The 20,447-nt window shown below is 36.8% G+C and overlaps 2 protein-coding genes across 7 annotated transcripts in view; both read right to left on the bottom strand.

The window, feature by feature from the left end:
* The window catches only part of LOC135219605 (store-operated calcium entry regulator STIMATE-like), a 139,958-nt gene extending 133,498 nt beyond the window's left edge, over positions 1-6,460 (bottom strand). Inside the window, exon 1 of one of the 2 annotated variants that reach the window (XM_064256496.1) lies at positions 6,362-6,460. The gene's annotated coding sequence lies outside the window, so the exon portion shown is untranslated. The other variant, XM_064256498.1, reaches the window with a different exon arrangement.
* A 6,487-nt stretch (positions 6,461-12,947) lies between these two features.
* Positions 12,948-20,447, bottom strand: part of LOC135219602 (mucin-2-like) — a 95,988-nt gene continuing 88,488 nt past the window's right edge. For 2 of the 5 annotated variants that reach the window (XM_064256491.1, XM_064256492.1), the window contains exon 7: positions 12,948-15,541. In XM_064256491.1, the coding sequence (XP_064112561.1) occupies positions 15,155-15,541 (387 nt within the window). In that variant the 3' untranslated portion in view covers positions 12,948-15,154. Of the gene's footprint in view, positions 15,542-18,576; positions 19,180-20,447 lie in introns of those variants that run through there. The other 3 variants (XM_064256494.1, XM_064256495.1, XM_064256493.1) reach the window with 2 other exon arrangements.

Below are 20,447 nucleotides of genomic sequence, written 5' to 3'. Positions count from 1 at the left end.
ACTTGAACTACATTGAGAGTTTGCTGACAGCAAAGTCGGTTCCTGGTCCCTAAGCGCTCACTCCACAAATACAGTTGCGGGCACACTACACTGTTTATGAGGTGCAAAGCTTTATTACCTTAATTGTTTACTTTACTCATTATTTAGTTTAACTTTACTTTATGTTACTTCAAAATGTTTTTTTAATTCATGTCTATTATATCTTTTTTGCAATCAAATTAACCCTAAAAAATTACAGATATTTCTAAATTAGATACAATTCAATATTTCTAGCCATGTCACTGCCGAGCAGACGAAGGCAAAATTTTATTGTTGTCAATTTAGTGGAGCTTCACACATACAACGAAGCATTTACAAACTGTTTCCATGAATTCTAGTTGTCATAGTATAATGCAATAATGATAAAATTGCTCTAATATGTATATATGCTACAAACAGATACGCTAATTTCACTTATTTCCCTGGTTTTGTGCAAGTATTATACCCAGTTTGGAGGGTAAACACATACCAATTGGCAACACTGATAAACAATAGAAGAGCGCGAACAACACCTTAGATACTGTTCACAGCAAAACTGCTGATATTTGAGTCAAAAATCTAGTTAGTTTTTCAACAACAAATATTTTCAAATAACTTATCAAGAATATGTAAAAAAATTATGCAATTCATGACCTTATACTGATGTTTAACTATTTATTTAAATAATTATCTAATGCACGCTTCTTCTTTCTACTGAAAAATTGTGAGTTTCCTTGAATGACAGACGGTTGGTGTCATTGTTTACAACTGTTGTGAAGAAAGTGCCCCAGTGTCTATGAGTACAAGTGGTGTGCGGATTTAGTACATGGAATGTAAAGTTTATTGACACAAGTGACTCGGCAAACATCGAGGAGGCGTCAATCTTCTAAATTTTTGGTGTTATAAGCAAAAGTTTCGAAAGCGTCATGGAGGTATGTTTGCACTGCGCATGGCTAGACTTTCATTAACCTCTGTTTAATCTTAAAATATGACTTTAATTTCTAACTCTGGAGAAAATACTTACTTAGAAAGGAGAGTAGCGGTCTCAAGTTGCTCTTACCAACGATGACTTGTGACTGGTGCCCATCTCCGGTGTCAGGACGTGTTAGGCTATAGGGGGAAACACCACCGACTACCAACCCTTATCACGCTGGACGGGTCTTATTCACTCGATATTTAATTGGTGAAACAAGAATACAATTACAACTCCAAGCATACCATTCAAAAGATTGTAGTTTCGTCAACATAATGTGATATATGAAAGCCCCATACGAACTAAAATAAGCATGTGACGCTCTTCATAAAATATCTTTTCAAGGCAGTTTTGAAATCCAATATGGCGGCTACCGTGTGGATGTGCAGGTTCTGATCAGTGACAGACACCATCTTTCCCAGCCCTCATTTGAACAATGTTAGCGTATATATGTAACATTTATTGATCTTACTCAAGATTGCAGTTGTAATCAGCACAATAAAACAACACTTTGTTGCCTATATTACTGAAAGTATGAAACTTTTTATTCCATGGGTCATGGTTTAAACTGAATTCATTTTTACCTTGTAATCGGTGGTTTTTATCCTTACTGCCATCACAACTGAAACTCCACAGTGCTTATTTGATTGTTATTATACACATTTTGGTCTCAATTCACTCCACATTGCACTTTAAACAAGTTGCTGTTCCTGGTTCCTAAGCGCGCGCGCCACAAACACAGTTACGAACAGCAGACGACGAAACTGCAAAGTTTTATTCTGTAAATTGTTTACTTTACTCGTTATTTAGTTCAACTTTACTTTGTTATTTAAAAATGTTAATTTAATTCATGTATATTATCCCTTTTTTGCAACCAATTATCCGAAAAATTACAGATATTTCTAAAGTAGATACAATCCAATGTTTCTAACCTTGTCGTACATCTGGCTGCCGAAAACCATAGAGGAACGACTACGGATAACTGGATTATATATTTTTTTTGCTAGCACTTTTCATTGATTTAAGTCTATATTATTATTTTGATTTTCTTTAATAACTGTATGCCAGAAATAAATGTAACCTTTAATGTTTGCATGCTAAGAATGGCAAAATCATCATTGCCACATTAGTGGAGGCTTCACACATACGCCGATTCATTATTATAAACTGTTTCCATGAATTTTAGTTGTCATAGTAATGCAATAATGATAAAATTGCTTTAATATTTATATGTATATATACTTCCAATACATAGCCTAATTTCACCAATTTCAACGTTTTGTGTGTAGTCTTATACCCAGTTTGGAGGGTGAACACATACCGAATGGCAACAGAGAGAGAGAGAGAGAGAGAGAGAGAGAGAGAGAGAGAGAGAGAGAGAGAGAGAGAGGAAGCGAAGGAAACGAAGAAGGAAAGGGGTGGTGGTGGAGGGGGGGGGAGAGGGTAGGTGGAGCTTTTTACACGTGTTTGTATCCATTTCTGCATAATGGAGTTTTTGTCTCTTGGTACGTACAAGGACAAGCGTCGTTATTCTTTTTGATTAGAGATTCACGATACCCTAATAAATTACAGCACTGGGTGTAATGCACTATAGCAAAATCTCGTTCTGATACAAGTGTTCGTTACAGAAATAGGTATTGCCCAAAAACGTGTTTGCACTGTCTCTGAAACCCATAGTAGGTATGCTGCTTAGTTGTCAATCAAGTTTTTTGTAATCAAATATTTTTTACAAGCTAGCTATTGAATAAATTTGTATTTTTCTCAATCAAAAAACATATGCCCCTCAAATGCTAAACTTTCCTCTTTTAATGACTTTTCCTGGTCATTGCAAGATAAATTCCCGGACCCCATAAATTTCTTATGGTGCGAAAACAGACAGAGGCCCAGGGACCGAAAACTATTGCGTCACACTACAGTGATAATCTGGCAGTAAAACATCTTCATATATCCAAAAAGTAAATAATAAAGATATATATGCGCATTACCGATTACAGTGGTCCCCCATATTCGCGGGGATGCGTACCAGAACCCCCCGTGAATAGTTAGAACCCGCGAATGTTTGGAACCCCTATGAAAATGCTAAAAACAGCCTATTTTGTTGTTAAAACCTCGAAAAGAAAAACCCACTAAAAATTTCATACTTGTTTTTTTAATAGTTTTAATCACAAAAAGTTGCATTTTATGATGAAATTCATAAAAAAAACCAGGAATTTGTGGATATTTATCATAGAAAAATACCGTGAATGCACGAATTTTCCGCGAATAATGCAGGGAAACGTTCCCCAGAGAAATCTGCGAATGTGTGAGTCCGCGAATCTGGAGAACGCGAATACGGGGGGTCCACTGTATAACAATTACATGAATAGCCGATAATCTGCATGAATAACTGGTAAACTGTTCTGCAAGAAAGTTGAGTAAAGCAATTATTTACAATAGGTACGAAAGTCAAGATGTCGTGACATAATACAGGACTTGAAAGAACGTTCTAATTCCCAAAAATAATTACTTAAATTTGAGTCAGAATCAAGTTAGTTTTTCAATAACGAATATTTTCAAATTAATCATCATAAATATTTAAAATATTGATGTTTTACTATTTATTTAAAAAATTATCTAAGTGCACGCTTCGTCGTCGTCTTCTACCAAAACAGTTGTTTACTAAAAAACGTATATACTGGTAAGGGACCATGTTCCGATTGTTGTGATGAAAGTGCCCCAGCATCTGTGGGTACAAGTGGTGTGCGGCTTAATCACAGGAAATGTGAAGTTTATTGACACAAGCGACTCCGTAAACATCGAGATGGCGTCAGTCTTCTAAAATATTGAAGTGTGAGTAAAAATTTCAAAAGCGTTTTGGCGAGATTTGGACTGCCGTAGCCACCCTTTTCACTACCCTCTGTTTAAATCTTAAAATTTGGACTTAATTTCTAACTTTGGAGAAAATACTTACTTCGAAAGGAGAGTAGAGGTCTTTAGCTCCATTTCTCACCAACAACAAGTCGCGAATGATGCCCATCTCAGGAGTCAGGACGTGTTATAATGTACTTTTTTTGGGGTGGCATGCATTGATCGTACATGGCCTGCCGAAGGCCATGCGGTGTTTTACCCTAGTACTCTTTCGGAGGGTGGATCCACACGCGGTCAGAACTGGATCAGCTAGACCAGTCAGATGTTTACCCTACTACAACTTAACAAGATTATTGTTAGCCTAGTCAGTAATCAGCAGCTTCATTAGCCTAAGCAAGCATATTCACAGGACCTTACTGGTTTAATGTACCTTATTAACTACTAGGGTAGAACACCACGGCAGGCCAACCCTCATCACGGTGGACGGGTCTTATTCACTCGATATTTAATTGGTGAAACAAGAATACAATTGCAACTCTAAGCATACCATTTAAAAGACTGAAGTTTCGTCAATATAATGTGATATATGAAAGCCCCATACGAACTAAAATAAGCATGTGAGCTCTTCGTAAAATATGTTTTCAAGGCAGTTTTGAAATCCAAAATGGCGGCTACGTTTTGCATGGAAGGTTCTCATCAGTGACGGCCACCATCTTTCCCCAGCCTTCCCAGCACTCATTTTAACAATGTTAGCGTATATATGTAACGTTTATTGATCTTACTCAAGATTGCAGTTGTAATCAGCACAATAAAACAACATTTTGTTGCCTATATTAGTGAAAGTATGAAACTTGTTATTCCCGGTGGTATGGTTGGAACTGAATTCATTCTTACCTTGTAATCGGTGGTTTTTATCCTTACTGCCATCACAACTGAAACTCCACAGTGCTTATTTGATTGTAATTATACACATTTTGGTCTTAATTCACTCCACAGTGCACTTGAACCACGCTGTGGTTCCTGGTTCCTAAGCACTCACTCCGCAAACACAGTTACGAGCAGCAGACGACAACACTGATTATGAGATGCAAAGCTTTATTCCCTTAATTGTTTACTTCACTCAATATTTAGTTTAACTTTACTTCAAAATGTTTATTTAATTCATGTCTATTATCCCTTTTTTTGCAACCAAATTAACCCCCAAAAATTACGAATGTTTCGGATGTATACTTACGAGCAGACGACGTGAGGAAAAATGACTCATCGTTGCCAATCTAGTGGAGCGTCACACATACGCCGATGCATTTACAAACTGTTTTCAATAAATTCTAGTTGTCATAGTAATGCAGTAATGATAAAATTGCTGTAATATGTACGTATATATAATACAAATAGATACGCTAATTTCACTTATTTCCCCGGTTTTGTGTGTAAGTCTTATACCTAGTTTGGAGGGTAAACACATACCAATTGACAACACTGATAAACAATTGAAGAGCGCAAAACGCCGCAAAGAATGCCGTAGTCCCCTTGAATAAGTGCTGGTAAGAGGTTGGTTTACGATTGTTGTGATGAAAGTGCCCCAGCGTCTATGGGTACAAGTGGTGTGCAGATTTAGCACAGGAAATGGGAAGTTTGTTGACACAAGCGACTCCGTAAACATAAAGATGGCGTCAATCTTCAAAACATTTTTAGTTATAAGTAAAAATTTCTATAGCGTTTTGGCGAGATTTCCACTGCCGTAGCCACCCTTTTCACTACCCTCTGTTTAAATCTTAAAATTTGGCCTTAATTTCTAACTTTGGAGAAAATACTTACTTCGAAAGGAGAGTAGAGGTCTTTAGCTCCGTTTCTCACCAACAACAAGTCGCGACTGATGCCCATCTCCAGTGTCAGGACGCGTTATAATGTACTTTTTCGGAGGGTGGCAAGCGTTGATTGTAGGTGGCCTGTTTGGCCTGCTGTGATGTTTTACCCTATACTATTTCAGCTAAAGTCACTACACTATCCAGGATAGGCTAAGCTACCCATTTCACAGACTGGAAAGAAAATTCAACCCTTTTGTGCACCACTTAGGTAGGTAGCTTAGGCGGCTGCCTACCAAATAGGTAGCTACCTACTAGCTAGGTAGGTATACCTACCTAACCTATACTACCTAGTAGTAAGTAGCCTAGGTAGTCACGTGAGCCTTGGTCTCAATGTGGCAGCATCCGACTGAAAACAAGACAATGCATGGCCAGAGTCGTAGCATCAAAGCTGAGAATCTGACGTCAGAATGGTAATAAAGGTAGGTACCAGACGACTTTCTTACCCGAGTAGTACCTAGGGTAGTCCAATCAAGGCCAGAGAAATCACCCAACTTTGACAGACATCCTACTAACGAAAGTAAACTATTCTGGTCTAGTGTTCCAGAATGTATCTTTCTTTTCTTAATATATCACTCACGATATCTTCATTGGACAAAATGCGTAACAATTCCGAAATAAACAATCGAAACAAAACAGATTCCGCAAAGAAACTCACGTCATGTTGACGGACCACTACTTCCATCTGTCACTCCAAATACTTTTATACAAAGCTTTCTATGTACCGTGCGATACATAGTCCGAATCAATTAAGAGTGACTTCGACTTGTCCTCATCATTTTAGGAAATTTTACATCACATACATTTCATAATCATAAGGAAATTCTTGTACTTTTTATTCATAATGCTATGTTTACCAGTGCAAAGTAGTTATTAGTCTTTATACCTTAAATATTTGTGTGAAATTGAATGCTCGAAAGGCATTTCGAATGCAGTGTATTGGTGTTACTTGAGTGCCATCTGTTGAGTAAAATATGTACTAATATGCTGACTTTTGAGACACCAAATTTTACTTTTCGGCTTCATTGTCTTACTATAATAAATTTATTTACTATTTTTTCTTAAGAGTACAAATAAGGTGAAGTTGTAACAATAAAGTTTTCATCTTTTCCCTATAGAACGTAACTGAGAGTAATTATTTTTTTCACAAACATTAAACTTATTTTTCTATGTTCTATGTAATAACACGCAATGTGAACACACACACACACACGCATACATACATATATATATATATATATATATATATATATATATATATATATATATATATATATATATATATATATATGTAGTTTGCCCAAACGTTAGTCTTTAACTTCATGTACAGGCTTGCGTCTTCCAGCCCGGGACAAGCCTTTCACCGGATTAAAAGCGAATCGTCATAGTTAACTGAATGGGGCTCAAGAACCACACCAGACCTCATGAACGATTTAACACTTTATCGCGCTCGAACAGTGATCAGTGCTGGCACAACGCTAGCTAATTATAAATTAACCAACTAAGTTACCTTCGTCCGCGTTTTCAGATGTATCAATTAAGATCTCTGAAGACAACTCCACATCGTCCTCAGGGTTGGAGTTGACATCTCAACTCTCTTTGGTACATACCTCATGCATACTTTACGATAATGGTAGTGTAATAGCAAGCTTCTTTTAGGTATTGTGGTGTATGTAGTACAAAGATACAATATTTTGTTTAAGTTTTTCTATCCCTGCTCGTGTTATTGACATCTTTATCTTTGTAACTTATGGATTCGAAGAGCTTATGAATAGCCTGTACCATATATACCAATACCTCACGACATTATGACTCATTACACCAGCGAAGTGATAGGATTGAGATGATTAATCATAATAGGTACTGTAAACACGTGTTTAAATTATACTCTCTCTCTGTACTATATATATATATATATATATATATATATATATATATATATATATATATATATATATATATATATTATGTATGTATGTATATATATATATATATATATATATATATATATATATGTGTGTGTGTGTGTGTGTGTGTGTGTGTGTGTGTGTGTGTGTGTGTGTGTGTGAGAGAGAGAGAGAGAGAGAGAGGAGAGGCGGGGGGGAGGGAGGGAGAAGGCGTATGTATGCGTGTAGTTCTTATATAACAAATATTCACAGCTGTTACAACAACTCATTTATGCAGAGTTAGATAGTTTCCATTAGTTGCCATTTCACATCTCATGTACTTATGTTTTAATAAGGCCATGGAACATTGCTTACACCAAGGTGTAAAGTATTCTTCCTTATAACCCGATATATGTTGAGAGGAAAAACGAAAAACACCTTCTGTTATGAGTCATATTCCAAGGAGCTCACGAAAAGACTGACAGCAACTCGGGAAATTATGACGCATCATCCAGTAACAACCGAGGACTTTATATAAGCCTTGTAGCCTATCCTCGACGGTGAGCGTGCGCGAGACCGTGCAAGATCAGCAACAAAGATGTAGGAGATAATCATACACCTGAAAGGAAAAACCAGGAAGTGTTCTTGTCACCGTAGCCTTGCAACGAATTTCCACCTGCTTCTGTCATTAAGCCACTCAGATCTGCATTAATAGTTTTAAAAGTATAAACTGGAAGAAAGAGATTATACCTGAAGATAACACATGATACACATCAGATAAACATTTTCACCCCGATGAGGCAAGGATTATCTCGAAGAGGCCCTCCCGTCCTGAATATAAACACTAATAACAAGTTTCGAACTTTGTTAAATCAAATGACGTATGATGTTCTTCCGAGGAACGCTCCCAGACCCTCTTCCCTCGTTCGGTTTTGGAATCGAACTCCAGTTACTCACCTTTAGAACTTTTCAAATAAAATCTGTGGCTATAGAGATGAGTCAAAAATGAATTATAGATACTTTGATAGTATGAAATAAATACACTCAACTCTCATGTTGATGGGATACAGAACTAATTATGTATACGTATACGGAGATTTTTGCCATATTTGAATGTCTTTATTATTAATTCTCAGTAGTAATAAATTGGGGTCTAGACATTTTTCTGTCAGACATTTATAGAATCATATGATTTGAAACTGAACTGTGACGATTCTGAAGATACAAACGTTAAGGATTTATGCTGTTCGTTCAGATTAGAATAGGAAACCATTAATGTCTCCCTGTAAAATGTTCCTATTGATATATCATATTATATCAGAGATTTGGTACAGAAGAGTCACGTGGTATATTACCTCAACTATGAACAGACATCCCTTCTCTTTGCCCATTAATAATTCATATTGTCTTTAGACGGTCCAATATTCATTTCCTTATGTCTTCTGTCCATATATCTGGTTCAGCACAAGTTCCGTTCATTTCTCTCTCCCTCTCTTTGTGTAAATCATATTATCTTTGTTAAGTTCTCTTCTGGATTTACAATGATAACCACATCTTCAGTGTGTTTCTGTTTTATTCAATTCCACTTCAATCATCATTTTCATGATCATCTTTCGAAACTTCCAAGTCACTTGACATTAGCTGCCTTAACTAAGTTACAAAGTGGGATAAGATGCCATATCAAGCGCCTCACCTATCTTTCTCCAGAGTTTAGATGTAGTTTTTCTGCTAGGACCATGCTTCTTTTAGATTAGGCCTTTATCCATAGCCCTTCTAGCTTTAGGTTTCTGTAAAAGGAAACTTTGTCTGTCCGTCCGCACTTTTTTTTTTCACACTTTTTCTCTCCGCCATCGATCCTAAAAATTCTTGAGGCTAGAGGGCTGCGCAAATTGGTAGGTTGCTCATCCACCCTCCAATCATCAAACATACCAAACTGCAGGCCTCTAACCTCAGTTATTATTTTATCTAAGGTTAAAGAAAACCCGATTGCGCCGACGAAACCTCGGCGCATTTTTCACTTGTTTACTTGTTTCTCTTCTCAATGATCCGCATTCTCGGTCAGCTTATCCCACTGATACTTGAACTATCCTAGTACTTGTTTTCCCCCATTTATCCATTACATTTCGTACCCCCAAGGGAAAGCCGTCACCACTTGAAATCTGTCTGTCGCAATGGTCGTTGTTTTCGTAGACTTTACACGCGAAATCATTATGGTTCAGCCCTCTGTGCACCGTCCATCATTTCTAGCCAGCGCGTTTATCACTTGCAAACATTGCTAATCCACTAAAACTCCGACTCTGGTTCCATATTCCAGATCTCACAGCGACTCTTGCATCATTACTCCAGCAATAGATTCTAAATAACAGGCAATTCTGAGCAGCTATATCTTACCACTTTTCCAGCTAGGAATTGAGTTGTAGGCTATATAGAATTTAGGCCAAAGGCCATGCACTGGGACGTATGAGGTCATTCAGCGTTTAAATGGAAATTGAGAGTAATAGGTTTGAAAGGTGTAACAGGAGGAAAACATGACAGTTGCACTATGAATCAAGTGTTAGGAGAGTGTGTGTCTGTCTGGTTCCCATTCTCCCTTTTAAGATACAAGTTTATTATCAACCATATATTTTTTAGTCCATTTTTAAACTTTTTGGCACCCACGTAAGTGTCCTCTTTTGTGCCCTATAAAAAATAAAAAAAACGTCCAGAGTCAATAAAGGACGAACAATTCTCGATAAAGTTATTAAACGCTTTGTCAAGAGCGTAAAAGAGACCATCGCATCCCTTGTTCCACATCCCGATCTATAGACAATGTGGATATATTTCCAGTTAACACAGCTGCCTTCCTGTCAATCAGCTTCCTTGTAAAAATTCCTAGAATAATATTGATGCAATTGTATATGAATTATCAAGTTTGTTTTGTTAATTTAGTTGTTCTTCTCCAACCCTCCAACCTTTTCCAAAACTGTTACCATATCGGTTTTTGGTACTTAGAACGTTATTCTATTTATTCATTTAAAAAAATTTATTATTATTATTATTATTATTATTATTATTATTATTATTATTATTATTATTATTATTATTATTATTATTATTATTATATTATTATTATTATTATTAGTTCAGTTCAAGCCTTGACATAACCTATAGTTCTTCCCAGGTTAATCCTTTGGCAGGCTATTCTTCAAGAATTCCATTACGGTGTTGTAAGGACGGCATTTCGCCAAATATCCGTCCTTCCTCTGTAATTACTTTCTATACCATATACTAAAATGTAGAGCATTTCACGGCCTATCCGCCGATATATATATCTTGTAAAAATGTACTCTCTGCACGAAGATATATGTATATTCTCAGCTGCGAAGAAACACAATCGCAGCGGGGACTCCGTCCCTTTTTGTATGTGCGTGCGTGACGGACACTACGTTTCCGTCCGCACTGATGCCTCATACACAGCTGTCTCTGTTCAATCTTGCAAACGGGCTGCTCTACGAGCAAGAGCCCGTGCTGGCACAAGGCCAGCTTAATCTTAAACAACAACAACAACAATCTTAAACAAAAACAACAACATTCAATAAAGTTAGTTAGAACTTTCTCCTCGTCTGATTCCAGTCCTCACAATATCATTTGGTCCTGAGATTTTATTGTTATTGAATTATTTATTACTTTTTCCATTTCTTTCTTCAGTAAGTTCGGTCGCAAAAAGACGTCACCAGATTTGCTTTCTTTTCCTCATTATGCTCAGTCGACCTCTCCCGGAAACTTCCAAAGATGCTCAATTTTCATCCGTGTTTCCAAAATGCGAAAGAAGAAAGATGCCACACTCCCTGAAAGAGTCTTCACATTGACTACACTTTTCCATCAGCAGGCACTCTTTAGACATCATGGCATCATAGGAGGTTTATCACTCTGAATGATTCAATTCCCAATGAGGATTCAATTCAGAACGCAGCCTACTTCACCCTAAGATTTAAGCAGACTGCAGTGTCGGTCACATTTCATTATGGCATGAAACTGCCTGTTAGGCCGTTGAGTAAAGGACGTTGAACGTCGAAAGATCTTGCAGAAACTCCGTTGTTTATTTTTCCTTCGCGGCTTACACCTTTATTTATGGATTTATCACGTTCCAAACTTTCGTGATTCAGGTATACACACACACACATACACACACACACACACACACACACACACACACACACACATATATATATATATAATATATTATATATATATATATATATATATGATATATATATATGTATATATATATATAGTATATGGATATATATATATATATATATATATATATCTATATATATATATATATATATATATATTATATATATATCTTATATATATATATATATGTATATATATATATATATACATATATATATATATATATATAATATATATATATATATATATTGTTTATATATATATACTTTTTGGCACATACGAACACCATACAAAATAATACACCACTTGACATCTTGTCACTCAGGTAAATGCAGAGGCAAATTTTTGTCTTATATAAACAAGGCAATGTTTTCAGAAACCATAAGACAGACCAGGCATTTGGAAAAAAAAAGAAAATAAAAAGTCTCTAAATTTAACCAAACTCTGAATTGGCAGTCTACCGAAGCTTACGCCAAGCCACTAATGTTATAGATCGGGTCTTCGATTTTGTAAACTTACATCCCTGCAAGCGTTCCTAGTGTGGACCCCGAGTGTAATTCATGCCACGTACTCTGGATTTCAATTATTTTTGTGAAGATAAAAATCAATAGAGTTATTTGTACGTCTGCGTGGTATTGTGTGGGTTACTTTACTCCAAGGAGACCAAGTCTTGTTTTTTATCCCTTCGACTACTCTGTTATTTTTTGGTGATTCATATGCCTTCATTATTGATGACTTGCAACGATCTACTACTATTTTAGTATACAGAGTAGATCATTTTGATTTGAAGGGGTTTATGTAAAGTAAATCCAGCAAGAGCTATCTTTTAAGCACTGTTTGTGCAACTGACTTGTTAATAATAACCCACATTCAATGTTGAACCCAGTGAACTGAAAATCTTTAGACACCCAAAATAATATTTCCAGACAGCCTATCATTTTTCAAGTAACTTCACTCATTAATGGTTGATTATATCACCAAAAATAATTTCATTATTAAGTGACCATTACGATTAAGAGAGAGAGAGAGAGAGAGAGAGAGAGAGAGAGAGAGAGAGAGAGAGAGAGAGAGAGATTATGATATCATTGCATTAGTATAGGCGTCTATGGATAGAGGATTCTGCCTTAAAGGAATATTTTCAAGATCAGAAGATGCATAGGTAACAATAAAACAAAGAGCAAGGTTGCAAAATGATATATCTTCTATGAACATAGTATTTTAAAGATGCTATTGAGAGAGAGAGAGAGAGAGAGAGAGAGAGAGAGAGAGAGAGAGAGAGAGTGTGTGTGTGTGTTTGGCCTTGAAAAATAAACACATACACATTTTTCACATGAAAACGAAATCGTTGATTTATACCAAGAATGGCGCCGACTGAGGCATTAAAAGATTTTCCACCATTTGACCTGATGTGTTAATTTTATGTCTGGAGGTTCCGGGAAGAAACTGAAGGGAAAAAAAAAAGTATTAAAAACACGAAGATTATGACGATTAGACGCCAGAAAAAGAAATACTTATTTTTTATACCAAGATGGTTTAAAATGAGACTAGAAAGGCAGAATGGATACTATTTAAGAGGAAAGGTATTAGATACTAAGTCATAGATGGTGGATTCCGGAGCAGTGGCAGATGACAATAACATAGACTGTAGGCTACATGTTCTAACAACGTTCAAGTTCCTTCTGTCTGTAGTCTTAAAAATGAAATTCATACCTGTGAAAATTGGTGGATAGCAACAGTCTCCACGTTCTGTATTAGTGACAAAGATGAGATAAGGTGCTTTACACAAAACAACTTGATGGCAAAAGAACGCTTCATCGTGAAAGAATGAAGTCTTTTCTACATACGTTACGACATCAGCAAGGTGGAATAAAATGGAAAAGCGATTGTTTTAGCAGAACATTGCTATTTCTGGGACACGTGTGTGTCTAATGTTAATATCAGGAAATGGTTGTTTTCTCGGTTTGTCCTAATAATATTTCCTGATTGAAATGACTTGGAGCTCGTCGCATGAATTTAGTCGTTACAGCGCAGTTCTGTATTTTACGGAACGTGATCCAGAGCGACATTTAGCTCCGAGCACTGATTAACAAGGTACGCTATCTATTTCTCCTCGATGAACTTTGTTCCATTATGACCAATTTTTTCTGATCTAATGCTCAAACGGACTCAGTGAATATCCATTTTAACAAATTACTTAAAATGCAGATAAGGTACTTAATGGAATTTTTTTTCTGCTTAAGAAAAGAATTAAGAAACAGTAACTACAGTTAAGGACAGACATCTTTTTTTTGGCAGCAAGCGTAAATGACCACATCCGATGTTGCGTCAAGTACTACACCTTTTATCTGGTGTTAATGCTGTGGAACTACGTCTTGATGCTGTCATCTCATGGATGCAGTAAAAGGGTTTCTTCATTTGTTTCTTGACTGAATATTTTGTCAGACTTTTGTCTCCAGACGATTCATGAACGAAAAGTGTCCCGTCCCTACAGTGAGCGTCACGTACTCCAGGATGTTTGTTACACGATAAACAGAAAATGCAATGCTGTGATAAAATGTCTTATCCAGAATTGAGAAGAAACAATAATAAATATCATCAAACACACAAAGGAAGAGGCGCATGATCTCTGCTTAGGTTTCAACAACACATCATAAATATATATACACAGTCATTTCCCAGCTAGAGATTATCACACGACAGGCTCCTGATCCAGCATAATACTGTACAGCAATTGCCAAAAATATGAGTATAACAACATTCATTAAAAGTAAACGTAAGCACCACATTACAGAACATATCACTAAAGTCGACAGGAATCTCCAATCTTCAGACTACCGTTTTGCAGCCTCCAGAAATATCTCGGCTTGCAACGGTTAACACTCTCTGTTCCAAGAACAGCAGTTTTCACACATAAGGCGAAAGGTTCGAAGGAAATCTCGTCCTTTCCGTGGATTCATAAGGCACACGAACTTTCAAAGGAAAGTCTAGTCAAAATAACAAACAAACCAAAAGTGTTTGCACATTCTTCGTTCCCAGGTGGTCAAATTGGCCTAGCATTTGAAAATGTTCCATGCGTAGGTTAAAATTATTATAAGGGACTATAGATGTTTCAGTTTTTGCCATTTTTTTCTGTTTTCTGAATGTGGTCTGAAATGTTGAATTTTTATAATTCACCTAAAAGTTAGTTGCAAATATAGCTTTCCGTTAAATCTGCTGTCTCTTTAAGATGACGCTTTTTCAAGTAGAGCCTTTTCAGTATAGGAATAGATCCAGAAATGTCGGGGCAATGAACTAATTAAAAACTACAGTAAGTGTGCCTACATCACAACAGAAGTAAATAGTGCGTTCTTTCGTGAAAATATAGTCATCAAATTCACTCATTTCCATTACTTATTGATTTCGTCATAGTTCTTACAGTTTGCATACATGCAATCACAGAAGAGCAAAGGCCAAGAACGCCGGGTCTTGGATCGTTGCTTGGTCAGGGTAGGTCGCGGCGTCCCTTGGAAGGAAGTCGGGGTCTCCGCAGGGGAAGGGCTTCCTGCAGATGCAGTGACGAAAGAAGACGTCGTGGATGCAGACGCAGGGCGGGCGGGGATGGGCGCCTTAGGAGGCAGTTTGGGGAGCCCTGTGCTCTCGAGAGCCAGGGATTTCGGTGGTCTGGGAGGCGGCAGGGAACTGTTTTTGTTTCGTCTCTTTGGTGGCTTGGGGGGACCGAAAACAGATTCCAGATCCATGCGATGGGACTGGGCTGGTCCTCCTACTCTTACCGGCTGCAAAGAGAGAATTGAGAATGCATTACTAGTAGTAGTATACACAGATCATTAGTTTACGAGATATAGACAGTACGCTCTCTCTCTCTCTCCAAATTAATATATCTCTTGTCAGATGTAAACCGAAAATAAAAAATCATATAGCAAAAAAATTTTGGTTATAATGTTTGGTATCATGCAGTCGTGATAAAATGCCACCGATAACTCAGAAGCTATAATAACGTTTTTGAAAAATCTTAGTCTCTTCTTAGGGGGATCAACCACATCTACCATATTTTATCTCGTCTTGTCTTTTTTACCTTAATTGACGTAATAGCACTACTCCACTTCCAGGATATACACTGAGGACATGGAAATGAGTAAGTTTGTCACGAGACCTTACAACTATTTGAGTATTTCCCTGTGCGGGGGTAGTGACGTCATTGTATCTCGCACGGTGCGTTGTAGGCATTGCTTAAGGTTCTTTTCAATGTCCATTCGGTCCCTAGCTGAAACCACTTTCATTCCTTTTACTGTACCTCCATTCCTATCCTCTTTCTTCCATCTTACCTTCCACCCTCTCCTAACAATTGTTCCAGCATTATTTTCAGATCTGAATGACCTCATAGCGACCAGCGCTTGGGCTTTGGCGTATGCTAATTCCAATTGTTTAAATGTCTAGTGTTTTATTCCTGTAAAGTTGCGCGATTTGGCGACTTTCAGCCGCAAATTTTATGTGAATAACTAAACATTCACTTTCATTCGCACACACACACACACGCACACACACACACACCAACATAATCATTATTGTAAAATAGTATGAAGCAGCAGGAAAAAGCTGCCAGTCAATGAGATATCAACAGTGAAACGTAAAACAACTGCTTTACTGACAAAAACAAAGTAAAATCAGGCATCACTGGTTGCGATAATGCGCATCAGTGAATATGACTGGTGTGTCACTTTACACTCAGGCGAGGGAATAAATAAATGTACGCACGCAAAGGTTATTGCTTCGAATTGATTTTGTAGGTACAATTACGTTTTATTCCTCTTACGTCACATCTCTCTCTCTCTCTCTCTCTCTCTCTCTCGCTCTCTCTCTCGCTCTCTCTCCTCTCTCTCTCTCTCTATATATATATATATATATATATATATATATATATATATATGTGTGTGTGTGTGTGTGTGTGTGTGTGTGTGTGTGTGTGTGTGTGTGTGTATCTGTGTATGTGTGTGTGTGTGAGTGACGCCTGATAATCCTTGTCTTAATTCTCTCAAGCAGCTGGAAAAACAAATCAGTGCAAGATTTTTTTTTTTTTTATTATTATCGAAAGCATTGCGTATAAATGTCCCCGGACGTTTTTTGAACTACCTTAATTCCTTCGTCAGCGGACAATGAATACAAAACCAAGAAAAGAGGTATACAGTATTCACGCACAACTTGAGCCAGCAAGCGGAAACGTTGAACGAGGTAGGTATTGTCGATTGTCAGTCAGGAACGAAGACACGTTATATCGAAGGTATGTAATATATCAATGGAGTGTATGGCCACGACGTAAGTGAAAAGGCGTAGTGCAATGCAATGTCGCTCGCCTTTTGCCTTTATTGTACTTGAAGACGTAGATGTAAATGATCTCTCAGGAAAAGTGAATAATCAGGTACATATGTGTATATATAGTATATATATATATATATATATATATATATATATATATATTTATATAATATATAAATATACATAATATATATATATAATATATATATATATATATATATATATATATATATATATATATATATATATATATATATATATATATATATATATGTGTGTGTGTGTGTGTGTGTGTGTGTGTGTGTGGTGTGTGTGTGTGTGTGTGTGTGTGTGAGAGAGAGAGAGAGAGAGAGAGAGAGAGAGACTACAGATAAGTTTTAGTCTTTCGGTTCTCAGCAAGCATTTGGGTCTGAGTATGCCTAGCCCAGCACTTTGGTTCACAGATGTTCAAAAAGGCCCACATAGCGACAGCGTCTGGCATTTCTTGATGGTCATCCATTTAAATATTGGCCAGTCCCATTGTTGTTCAGTATCGCTGATCAAGTGACCAGTGGTACTATGTAGCTTCCATATTCTCTGATACCCCTCTCTTTCCTCATCCAGTCATTATCCGTCTAATTTCCGTCCAGATAACACTTTCATCTGTGACTTTATTCTTGCTTACTTTCACTTCGACTTTTCTCATTTTGCCAATCCTTTCATTTTTTTTTTCACCAGTCTACAGCTTCTTTTCTCAATCACTAAGTAACACTGTGTCATCTTCAGACATCTTCATCCCTTAAATTTGCACGAATGTAATCATATGTATGTAGCTGATATTTACTGTGGATACCGTAATACCAACGTTTAGACAGAGGAATGCAATACTAAGATAACAGAGATAGATGCCCAAGGTTTGTAAGGAATAATACAAGAATTTTTCATCATAAAAAATTCATCTTGACTTTTTTCAGACAGAGGAAATGTAATATCATTCGCAATTCAAACAGTGTGACAATAACTTAACGTGGAAACCAGCGTGCATTCTGCCACACAGTTGAGTCAGTTGATGAAGCCACAAAAATGAGAGAAGCGGCAGCCCGCGCTATTCTTTCTGCTGGGCGATTATCATTTCTATATTTAGACCAGCAAACATGAGCAGAATTCAAAAGCCATGTTATAGAAATGGAGGCTATTCCACTCGACGGAGCCAAAAAGTAGGAAAAGAGAGGGGAATTAATTACGTTAATGGGCGGTGCGTTAATTGGATGATGATAAAAGGAAACAAACTCTCAATGCAAAACGACCAAGATTGCAAATCCTCCAGAGTCCAGAGCATGCTGTTAAGGAGGATAGGGCGTAGTGTAGCAGCGCTGTATTTTACTGTGAACAGCAAGCTTATAGCTCTGTTACAACGATAGTCCTTTCTTTCAGCAAAAGCAAACGGCTTAAAACGGCAAAATTAAGAAGCTATATTTAAACTTTAGAAATAGAGCCAATTACCATTTACAGCGAAGTGTTGGGTACCTTTTCTGCGTCCCATTTCAAGAATGTCCTAGAATTGCTCTCAGTCGTCATCATTAATATAATGTTCCACTTCGACCGAGAATCCATAGTGCTAGGGTAACTTGCAAAATATTCAGGACAATAATTCTTAAGATGATTCTAAAACGTAGTTCGCTTCCACTACTATTGCACACGTTATTCTAGTAGTGATCGTATTTGTCGAATAACTATTAATGATAACATATTTGAACAGTAAGCAAGCAATATGGCACATCAAAACAACTTAAACATTCTTTCTTGAAAACACACCAATAATGTTATATTTCTCAAGACTAACAACACTAATATTCCTTGGCAAAGAATATATTTTGTATCACGATTCAGTGGATTATTTTCAATTCGATTCTGTGAGAGATTCTTCTGCACAACAACATGAATGGAAATTCCTTGCCAATGACTGACGACTTCGTCTTTTTATGATTCCAGCCAGAATCAGTAGTACTAGACGCCATAACAGAAGTTGTAGCTTTAGAAGAGTTGTGAAGAGATACAAAGCAAACAGGGGTTGTTATAGGATACTTCGTGCATCTGGCAAGTTCAATGGATATCACCTTCTCTGTGTGAAAAGAGAAAAACTTACAACATTCTGGTCTATAGTTGATCAAAATCACCCTCTTTGTCTGGAGGTGACTAAATTTCTGAGATTAAATTATTAGCTAGATATTCATTATTAATTCAAAGGGTCTCTGAAAAGGAACTGTTTGTTAGGTCCTGCTGTTACTAAAACTGTAGTTAAATCGAAGGTTACCACTCTGTTATTGATTCAAAATGGTTGCCCAGAAGACAAACAGTCTTGGAAAAGGCACCCTATTCCGTCATTCCAACTATCCTTTTGGCAGCTTATTGAAAGTATCACAGGATTTGGTAATATTTGACGTCAGAATTAATTCCCTCTTCGTTACAGTGCAGATAAAAGGTTACTTTAAAACAAAAGAAGGAAGGTGAATTAACATTACAAGGGTAACTAAGAGATTAAGGAGTGGTTGTTCACTCTAAACAATCTTTATAATATATATATATATATATATATATATATATATATAATATATATATATATATATAATGTGTGTGTGTATAAATACATATGTGTATTGTTAACCAATTTCCAGTGACGCGAACCCCAGAAATAATTTTTTCTCTGTTACGTGTTATCATAGCGTCATTTTTAGTAGATTTCAAGTCAATGAAAGAAACGTATAAATGTGTAATATAGGGTCTGATAGAGTCAGATAAATGAATTAGGATACGTTGGCAATTTGATGCAGATGAATCGTCCTCCATCTTTAAAATCACTTCAAGTTATTTATATCCTGCATTATTTATATCCTCCACGTGAGATAAATGTTTACGTCGTAGAAGGAGGAGACATTTTTTATCATCAGAAAGTTTAGCCTGATAATTGTATCTTTTTTTTAATAAGCATGTCAGATTTATCTGGCAAGGGTAGTGAAGGCCGGATGATGAGAGGGAATCTGAAGTAGGCCAGGAGGAAGAGCACAAACGCAAAATAGACCGAGTAAGACTACTACTATCATTTAGAGGAGAGCACTTGGAATCAAGAAGTTGCGTTGTTCGTGGAACCATCCGACAGATACCTCAAGAAAGGAAGCCACATTAATGTTTCATAAGCAGATTAAATGTTAATTATAAAGTCATGTTATTTTTCATGAGTCATTAACATAGGAGTATTCTCGGGCCAATTTTTTTTTTCTTTTTCTTGCAAGTTCTTGCCTCCCCTATGCACACTTTGATTTACTTTTCCGCCCATTCTAATCAAAGATTTCTCTTCAGCATCATCAGAAAGAAAAGTTCATCCACGACTGA

The sequence above is a fragment of the Macrobrachium nipponense genome, chromosome 1 (genome assembly GCF_015104395.2).
Source record: "Macrobrachium nipponense isolate FS-2020 chromosome 1, ASM1510439v2, whole genome shotgun sequence".
NCBI classification, from domain to species: domain Eukaryota; kingdom Metazoa; phylum Arthropoda; class Malacostraca; order Decapoda; family Palaemonidae; genus Macrobrachium; species Macrobrachium nipponense.
This window is presented reverse-complemented; position numbering and strand designations above follow the sequence as displayed.